Genomic DNA, 10,289 nt, shown 5'->3' with positions numbered 1-10,289 from the left:
ACATTTCCAATGGAGAGAAGCAACTGGGTCGAGTATGACTAGGGGAAGGGAGGGAGGGGATTCGCTGTCATGAACTATCCTGAGTAATATGACCCAGGATACGCGTTATTTTGATACTGTTGTTGGCTCAAGTAGTAGCTGTCTTGTCCAGCTGAGTTCTGCGCCTGCGAGTCCTGATACTGTTGGTCAGCTGCGTTGTTATAATACCCATTAGCTGTGTTCTGCGCGTTTGAATGCCCATACCGTTGGTCAGCCGCGTTGTTATAATACCCATTAGCTGTGTTCTGCGAGTTTGAATCCCCATACCGTTGGTCAGCCGCGTTGTTATAATACCCATTAGCTGTGTTCTGCGCGTTTGAATCCCCATACCGTTGGTCAGCAGTGTTATTATTTAACATATTATATCCCGCCGTGACTTGTGAGTAGCTCTGTTGATCGGCTGTGTATGGGGACTGGCTCCGACTTTGGTATTCATTCGTGGTTGAGGCTGCTTGGTAACCGTACGAGGCTTGGTTACCCGGTTGATTGTAATAGTAGTAGTTCGACGTGGACGCCCTTGTATTGTCGTTTCCTTGGGCAGCAGCCGCTTCTGAGGAAAAAAGACATCGAACATCAAAACTGCCACATCAACACCCTGCAGACCTGAATGGTTTCTTTATTAATTATGCTTTAAGACAAATTGTTATTACACAGTCTCTGTATACCATTGCACTACAAACGTTTAACCCGACCTACTAACCTTAACAAGCAATCGCTTCATTAGGACCATTTACGAGAGAAAAAATAAGACGTCAATTTCTTGAAAAATGCATGAAAAAATGTCTTCTCTTAAATGATACAGTTTTTGACTCATCAAGACACGCCTTATGTCAGTAACAAGACGCGTCTTGTAAAAATGTCTTTTGATATATAACCAAACAGATTCAAGACAATATTTGTTAAATAACTAACAGTGATATAAAAATAAGCATCATTCAGCTGTCACAAAAAGCAAATTATTAATGAAAGTTTACCATTCGTCCTGTTAAGAGTCTCATTTGCTGGGCCAAACCAAGACTCTGTGGTTGTAATATTGTGATTCTCTTGAAGTTCTGTTGTGGTGACTTCATGTACGGCCTGATTTATAGCCTGGGTCTGGCTGGGATCAATGGTGGTCTGAGTAGCAGGAAATGGATACCAGGGGTATGGGCTTTCTGTGGTTGATTGGGCTGGCGGTGCCACCTGAGAAGGTTGTGGTACTGGCTGAACTACCAGGGGTGGGGTTCCGCCTTCTGTCGGTAACTGAGTAGGTTGCGCAACCTGGGATGGCTGTGGTTGTGGCTGACCTATCACTGGACTTGCGGCTTCCATGGGCGACTGACCAACTTGTACTGCCTGGGATGGCTGTGGTTGTGGCTGAGTTACCAGGGCTGGGGTCCCGCTTTCTGTAGGTAATTGGGCTGCCTGTGTTGCTAGGGATGGCTGTAGTCCTAAGGCTGGAGTCGTACCGGATGTGTACGTCATACCAACAAATGGACTTCCTACAGCTGCTGACTGTATCGGTGCTACGGACTAATGTTGTTTTGAGTGTTCATTTAGCATTACTGATTTCACCCACAGAAGAGTTTTGATTGGGAATGCCCAAGGGAAGGTCAAAGGTTTGTGGGAAAGATTTCTCGTACCCACCTACCCCCCCCCCCCCCCCCCAAGCCATCATTTTGCCCAAAGTGAGAAGTTAGTGTTAATGTTAGTTTAAGGGAGGGGTAGGTGGGTAGTTTCCCAGAAACTAATAAATTGATCCGATTTTTCAATAAGGACCTTTAGCAACAATGATGGTGACAACAGAGAGAAATGCGTCGTTTATAAAGTTAAGTCGCTTTCTTTTCAGCTTCAAACTTCAACACGGTTATTCTAAGTCGCTCAATTAACTGTAAAATATAAGCGAACTATCCTGGAATAGAACTTTTAAAGTGTATAAGACAAGAACTTTCTTGTAGTTTTAAATTCTTGTCTAAAATATGTATCCGAAATTGCCTCCTTTCAGTAGATGTAATCAATCTTGTTATGTTACTTTTTATTTAGTTGTTAAACACAATAAATATTCCATACTTTAGACTATTGAAATATCCACAACGTATACAAAAATGTTCAGAGCAACATGGGAATCTCACTTCTAAATGAATGAATGCAAGTTCTTTGAAGTTAAGGTACTGATTATCGTTCTCACCTGTCCAGGCAAAACTATCCCCTGAGAAGCCGATTGATACAAGGGTGTTCCTACCATCGTCTGTCCCGCAGGTGTACCAGGGGCTGTCACCTGAGGTACCACAGAGTAACCAACACTCGGAGAAGGAGACGGTATGTAAGATTGCGCCGCTGTGGCAACCTCAGATGTGGCTGCAGGCTGTGTCCACGTGACAGCTGGAATCCCTGGAGTAGGAACAGCAGCGACGTTTGCGGCATTTGACGCGGGAACGGCGACGCTTGCCCCATTTGATGGCGATGGGACAAGATACGGCGATGATGAGCTTTCACCCTCTGAGGTCACATTGTTAGCTGCTTGTTGAGCAAGGGCGGATAATGTGTCTGATTTTCCGGTCTCTGAGGTCACATTATTGGCAGCTTGTTTAGCAATGGCGGATAACATGTCTGTTTCCTTGTCCTGAAGACCATGATTTGCCTTTTTACCATGGTGACGGTTGAATCTCAAAGCATATCGTGCATCACCTTTATCTAGAAAAGAAAACTTAAATCTTAAGCTAAGTCATAAAGTAAATCTGCCTTATCAGGAGTTCCTGGCCTCATTCACTTCACCTCTCGGAGTCTTAAGATGACTTACCGGTATTTCAAATTTCAGTTAGATTCAAAAATTGAGATAGACAGTGGTAAAGGGAATGGTAGGAGGCTTAGTTTCGACTGCGGTTGCCTAGGCCATAGCAGTTACAGTAACGAATAATCTCGCTTTAATGTTCGTTAGAAGTAAAAGAATTTAGCATTGATAATAATAAATAAAAGGGTTCATTTTACCTGAGACTGTTCACAATTAGTAAAATCCAACTAGTGGTCTATTATCAGTGCTGAGTTCTGATTGGTTGAGCTACTACTAGGCTATGTGTAATAGCCCACTAGTAGCGAAAAGCGCCAGGTTTTTAGCGGCAAAAAAGGATTCAAGTCTAGCTTTAACTAGCTAAAGTTGTTTTGTCTCGATATTTTTGACCAACTAGTTGGATTTTACTAAAACAATTATTCCTTTCGCCCTCATGGCCTCTTCGGGCTGGAGGAATAATTGTTAATTAAATCCTTGCTCTATTCATGACTGAGCTTCTTCCCAGGAACCGAAAAGTACTTCATTACCTATACATTCTCCCCAGACTCCGTCGTGATCAAAGTCAGATGAGATAGCGCACCATGGATTGCTATGATCTTGATATGTGCAGGTGAAGTACTTTATGCCGTGATAGTTGAACGGGAACACACAGCATCCACCATTGCCGTTGCCGCCTGCTGTCCAGACTCCACACGACGTTCCTATAAAATATAATGAGAATGAACTTGATCCTGGCTGGAATCTTGACAGATTTCCTGGCGAAAAACGCGGCCCATAAACCTAGCGGATAACTTGACAAGAATCTTAGTGGGAGATCCCGGAAGGAATCTCTCTTGGGACATTCCTGGCAAGAACGGCTTGGAAACTAAAATTTGATAGCATTTTGTTTTGAATAAGGGTATAGGCATGATTTTCAGTGGAACATGCCTAGCGAGCGTAAAAAACGAATCCAGTCTGAGGATTAATGAGAGAGGGAAAATTTTATATATTTAGGCATGACAAAATTCAAGGGAACATTGGTACTTAGAAATAACATCTCATAGGCATGGAAAAAATGGGTTCATGCCCTCGCAGCCCAAAATTGACCCAGCTAAACTTAGGTCCCAGATCTCTCGCCGGGTTAATAATTCATTCCCAGTTTTAGCTCCTCTGGTTTGGCATGCCGGGCATGCCGATGGTGAAGCCATTTGGTTTGGCATGCCCGGCATGCCAGGCAAGAAATTGACATGCCCAGCGAGACTGATTTTGATGTTCGCTTCAGCATCGTATCCTGAGAATCACATATAATCGCCAAACATATCTTAGGGAGCTTGAAGTTACAGGTTTCATGCCTGGCAATAAATGCATAACAAAAAAAGTCATGTTTGTCACAATGTGTGTCACGGGATCGACTGGCAAAACTGAAGACAGAAGCCTGGATTTATAAATAAAAAGCACTACAAAACAACATTATTCATGCATAAAATAGAATACTTAACTTGCAATCAAAGATTAATCCTTTTATTTCAAACCGATACTGACATTTCTAGGTCCAGATTTAAATTTGATCGCGGAAAAGCGTCTTAAACAATAAGGTAACAAATCTTCTCAGTATAAACTTATCCATGCTTAAGTTTTATCGCGTCGGAATGTTTCCCGGTCAACAGCATTAAAAGACTGGTGAAAATTAAGCTTACCAGGTCGTTCAAGTCAGTACGAGAGTACGACGTTAATACTGCAAAGACGTTCAGATTTGGTGAATTTGGACTGCCTTCTCAGAGAGATTTTGCTTAGTTTTTCAGTACGCTTCTTGTCGGCTATGCGAATCTCGCAAACTGTTTTACTCCTTGCTGACGATAGTCCTTTGAGCAACGTCATCTGCGTCATCCGAAGATACCCCGAGCACGCACGAAATCGGCCGAATTTACGCAGAAGTGTTTTCGGATGACGATGAATCTAGTTTGATGTAGCGTGGCAGTTGTGGCGTCACGATGTCGTCATGTGTCTTCGCACTTGTTTGTCTTTTTTTTCTGCGGTGCATAGTTGAGATGTTGGTGAATGCTGGACAAGAAATGGATTCTGCGAGAGACTGTAAGTACAAATTTAGTATTAATTTCGTAAAGAAAAAGCCTGAATATCGAACAAATCCCGTAAATTAGCCTTTTGGCATTCAGTTTATCTTGCTGTTGAGCATGCCTAAGAACTCCGGCATAAGTGGTTGTCAACTCGTTCACTTCGGATTGTTTCTGTTTGTATGTCTTGTAATCTTCTTCTGCTGCTAAGAAGACTAGCTAGAGAAAACTTCAAAAATATAGAAACCAAAGCTAAAAAAAGTCAGATCTAATTTTATAGCTCGAGTATAATTATTTTTGGCACCTACGGTCATATTTTTTCACTGTAATGGTAAAGTTACTTATTTTTGCTGCATAGTTTGACTGTTGTTTGAAAGACAATCAAACGGATATTACAATCACTTTTGGAGACAAAATAAAATATCCGTAAATCAACTGCCAAAATCAGATTTGGATTTCGCTTTAAAAAAATGAACATGCTGCAGGTGTCAATGCAAAGTTGTAAACAACTCAATATAAGCAGTCTGTGAATGTGTGTTTAGGTCCACAAAACTAATTTTTCTTTTGGACATCTCATCCAAGCAAAGACTTAAGGCTTACATTGCTTGTCTACGAGTGTACTACAAAATGCTTTGCTACAGTAAGCCTCTGAGAGGCGATTCTGTTAAATTTATAGGACACTAAAATGCAAATAATTCTAAGCTTAAACAACCTGGCTGGGTCCGACTTTTGAATTACAAAATGTTCACGTTTGCCCGCTCTACTTTGAATGAACATGGTTTTTGAAATGATTTTGTACTATTTTAACCCGAAAATTATGACTGGGTTATAAAGCTTTTAAAACGGACGAAAACTAAGCTAATAAACAAATTCAATGTAAAAAACTAAGATTTAGTCCCGTTTTCAGCTTTGCTTTGTGGGCCGAAAAATTTACCTTTACGCAAAAACAAAAGCAAACAATGAGGCTTTTATTCGACATTTTTTCTGAGAATTTTATCTGATCAATTTAATGTCACTAGCATTGTTTTCGAACAGGAATTTTCCTAATTATATGAGCTTTTAATTTAATAATTTTGATACTCTATAAACTTCTCATTTGATAGCTTCACTTTTTTATACACCGATTGAGAAACAAATTCGCTCTCGTTAAATCCTATTTTATGACCTATTTATACGAAACATACGAAATGATGTAACCGGACAGGCTTTAACCTTTGGTCCTAATTTACTTTTTCTTCGCAAGCCCTAATCAGCTGACGGGCCATGAGAGAATATCGCCACAAAAAGATGCGAAAAAGTTTTCGCAGAGTTTCCTTTACATATTCCGGCTTTATATGGGTCTACACCTCACCTGCTTAAAAATGAAACTGTTGTTCAATTAAGTGTCAGTCAAACTCGGTATAATCTTGACATGCAAATCCAAATGCACAGGTTTATTTCGCAGTAGAAGAGCGTGTAAACATCATCGAACAACGCAATGTAAATTGGCTAATGTGAAACCACGTTTCTTTCACTTTATTTACCATGCATTTATCTCAATTGCATACTCTTGTGAAATTAGCCTCAGACAATTAGTTTCGACCTTTAACAGACTCAACAAGCCAGCATGAAAATATGTTAAGAGAAGCTGAGCTCTACATGTTCTATTTCTTTTTTTCATATTGCCCTTGCATGTGTTAACATTCCATTTCTTTTTTGTTACAGGTAACTTCCAGACATGACGAGGAGATAATTACTTTTCTAGAGAGCAATTCTTTGATACTGTCAGTTATTACTGACTTACTTTGAGTTAAAAACAAAGAACACAGACACTGGTAATGACACAAAAACATTAATCCCTGGCAAGCCTACAAAACACGAAAGAGGAACTCAGACTCCTTATCAAAATGTGAAACAAGATAAAAACAGCTTTTCTGACGTAGGGAAAATTGCGTTAGAGAGATTTGTAATTGAAACGTTTTATTTAAGCACATTGCATTGTCAAACATCATAATTTACTGAATAATGAAAAGTGATTTTGGGGCTTAGCTCAGTTTGTAATGAACTTTGAAAGATATTCTATAACCTTGTATTTTTAAAAGCTTTCATGGAACATAGATGCATTTTATTATACAATGAAAATAGTCTCTGTCTCTCTTTTTACTGATTTCAGTCAATTCCATTTTATTCGCAATGTGAAATGGGAATCCTATTAAAGACCCATTAAAAGGGGTGAGGAGTTTTTACAATCCCCCAACAGGTCATCTCCACGATGACGCTGTTTTATTACTACGGCAGAATCCCTCAGGGTTTTTCTTTCTTGTGAAAATTATAGCTTTTGTTATTTAAACTTCGCTGGGACAACCAAATCTATGAAAATGAAAGGAACAGCAATGACGTCATCGTGTAACCGTTCATCAAAAGATAAGGACTGTGATCTGTTTATTTTTTTTTTTTGTAGCCAGGCTTAAAATCTCTGTAGATTCAAGGAATTATAACCTGTGCGTTGAGAGCATGCCAGAGACCGATTTTGGCATGCCCGGCATGACCCAGATTATGGCACGCCCGGTATGCCAGAGAATTTGGCATGCCGGGCATGCCAGAAAATTTGGCATGCCCGGCATGCCGGAGATTTTGCTGGGTATGAATTACTTATTACTAGAACCTAGGCTTCTCGCGGCCTGGGTGAGAAGGTCACGGAACCTCAAATTATGCTTACAAGGCATGCGAAATTCTGTTGCATGCCAATTTCAATGCAAAACCACTCTGGGGCCACCCCCTCTATTACCAGTGAGCAAATCATTGACGATAGGCATGGGAAAAATCCTTGCATGCTAACCAACATTGAAAACGTAGCAGAAATGTCCTCAGTTGCTGAGTCATGCCCTAGGGGAGGTTTTAAAATACAGAATTTCCTGACATGGATGAGGGAATTTTCAGTAAACAGCATGCGATCATGCCGGCTAGGACGTATTGCGTCCGTATTGCCCCTTTTTACAGCTAGCTAGGCTCATTTTTAGGTTCCATGGCCTGAAATGACGAAAAATTCATGCCCTAAATGTAAAAAGTCCAAAAACGTCCTCGAAATTTTAGTTTCCAAGCCGTTCAAGAAAATTGACGTGAGAACGGGCACGCATGTTGACCGAAATCCTGGAGAGAAATTTGGCGTAAAATGTTGGAAATATTTGTTTCGGAAATTGCGGCAGTAATCTTTGCATTAATTAACCTCGATGACTCTTAAACATTTGATTGCATCCACAGGAAAGGCAATGTCTATTATTATTACTCCGGCTATGTTGATTGATATAGTTACCTTACATCGTTAATAAATTATAAGCAATTATTGATACTGTTACACAAATGGTCATGTCTTGGTGTCATGGAGTTCTGACAGAATGAGATAAAACAACACACAAACCATCTTGCATTTCTGGCAAACATTCTGGACAACATTTCCACTTCTTTTTGATGGGTGCATCGCAGTTTAAATCCGGGCATTCTATCTTAGTGCACTTCACGTAACCATGTTTGCACCGGCATTCCGGGACACAGGGGCCTGGTGACCACAATTCTCCGTGATGGTGAGACTTTCCTTCGTAATAGCATTCTAAATAGATAACAATGCACTGTTTCAAAATACGTTTTTTGTAACAGATTTATTATATACTTAGCATTTTTCCGCAATTGCCCTTCCATGAGATGATATGAGTCAGGAAATTGGAACTAAATCGACTCAAAGGGACTAATTTGGGCTTGTCTCAGGCATAATTTGGCACCATTTTAAAATAGACGGCAAGCTGAGAGCTACAATGATTAATACCGGTAAGCTGTCATTTAAATTTCTGGGTGGGGCTCTTTTTCGGGTGTTGCCGCGGAAACAATCGTTGGTTCGTTTTTGTGTTGTGGTGTGAGTGTAGCTGAATGACTCCCTCTTTTTTTGTTTTACGTTACTTGATGATTGCACCAAACAGCAACACTGAGAAACTACCAAATTTCTTTCTAACTTTCTTGTTCTTCTTCTTGTTCTTCTTCTTTCTTCATTCCTTGAAGTACTGCCTACGTATCTCTTTCCTTACAATTCTGACTCCTATTTTTGTCTAAAACACCCTAAGTAATATTAAGATGGTAATGTTTAAATCTGTACTTAACTCCTACAACCCCAGTAAACCAGACGATGAACATCCCCACTGGCTTCTCTCCGGATATTTCCTTAGACTCAGTTCAAACGCAGGAATCTGCCTTTCATGTCACTGCGTTTGTTATTCATCATAAAAAGGTTCTACTTTTTTAGTCTTTAGTCTCCTTATAGTTATTCCGTGGCAAAGATAGCCTTCATAAACTTTGACCCTCTAGAGAAATTAATTTCTCAAGAGTGGCCATTTAAACCGTCACTTTACTTTGATATAATTCCATACGCTGCAGACTAATACCGTTCGTATCTTCGTATCTATAAAGGATCTACTGTTCTCTCTCGCAGCGTATACCAAGGAAACCATATCTCGATAAATAAAGGTCTGTCTAGCTTAGTAGACAGTACTAAAATCTGAACACTCTTTAATGCCTGGCAATCTCCAATCTAAAATAAGAGAATACGGAATCCTGAGCCTTGGAATCCGGAATACAACTTAAGGATTCCGGAATCGCACTAACGATTGGAATCCAGAATCCAAGCTCTAGTGACAAAGAATCCGAAATCCAGTATCTGAAATCCGCAATCCACGGGTGGAATCTAGAATCCAAGACTATCTTGGATTCCCTTACATATATAGACGACCTTAGTGTTAAATGTTCTCACACCTCAGGATAAAATTTCCTATTAAACGTGTCAGAAAGTGAAGCTTTCTTAACGATACTCAATACCGTACCTTTTTTATTGGTGGGGATTCTTATTGTGACAAATGTAGACTTCGTCTCGTCTTCGTGGCTTGATGAGTCTGCAGGTTATATGTTTAATCAACAAACAAAACTACAGTGAGAGGCGGCAGGTTGTTAAAGGAACTTTTAGAGACAGGTGGCATTAAGACTGATTCGAAACTAAGACGAGACTAGATGAAGATACTGGAATAAGAAATATTAGATATTTTGGAGGCAAAAAGATGCAACGTTAATCTATTGAATACTAAAAAGCTATGCTTACACATCAGCAGAGAAGCATTTTGTTGTGTCTTTCAGAGTCATTCTATTTCCATAACATGATAATTGGCATTTTGTTTGATTTCGTAAACAATTTGTTTTACGCACTCGTTTCAACATAGAGATCGCTACCAGACTGACATAAACACCAGTGAACAGTTCTTTCCGGTGCGTGAAAAGAGTTTTGTTAGTATAACTGCTATGTGTTTTGTTCAATCGACAGTAAACGAAGTCGATCATTTCTAAATTGATATTTCATAACGTTCCACTGTTGACTAAATTAGACAGGTAAATAAGCGCGCCAACACCTACCGTCATTT

The 10,289-nt window shown here is 39.9% G+C and overlaps 1 protein-coding gene across 1 annotated transcript; it reads right to left on the bottom strand.

Annotated features, from left to right (window-relative positions):
* Window positions 1–8,384, bottom strand: LOC140934580 (uncharacterized). The gene is made up of 5 exons (XM_073384184.1): window positions 8,255–8,384; window positions 3,334–3,507; window positions 2,207–2,712; window positions 1,014–1,551; window positions 1–589 (listed from the first exon to the last, which is right to left on the bottom strand). The coding sequence occupies exons 1-5, from the start codon at window positions 8,262–8,264 to the stop codon at window positions 75–77; spliced, it is 1,743 nt and encodes a 580-aa protein (XP_073240285.1). The 5' UTR covers window positions 8,265–8,384; the 3' UTR covers window positions 1–74.
* Window positions 8,385–10,289: the final 1,905 nt, after the last annotated feature.

Source organism: Porites lutea, chromosome 1, assembly GCF_958299795.1.
Source record: "Porites lutea chromosome 1, jaPorLute2.1, whole genome shotgun sequence".
Taxonomy (NCBI): domain Eukaryota; kingdom Metazoa; phylum Cnidaria; class Anthozoa; order Scleractinia; family Poritidae; genus Porites; species Porites lutea.
This window is presented reverse-complemented; position numbering and strand designations above follow the sequence as displayed.

What these genes read in the sequence shown, in the direction of transcription:
- LOC140934580 (XM_073384184.1), bottom strand. An exon ending in AGTCTGGGGAGAATGTATAG is followed by an intron (nt 2,713 to 3,333) that starts GTAATGAAGTAC and finishes TTTCTTTTCTAG; the next exon opens with ATAAAGGTGATGCACGATAT. An exon ending in GACTCTTAACAGGACGAATG is followed by an intron (nt 590 to 1,013) that starts GTAAACTTTCAT and finishes TTTTTTCCTCAG; the next exon opens with AAGCGGCTGCTGCCCAAGGA.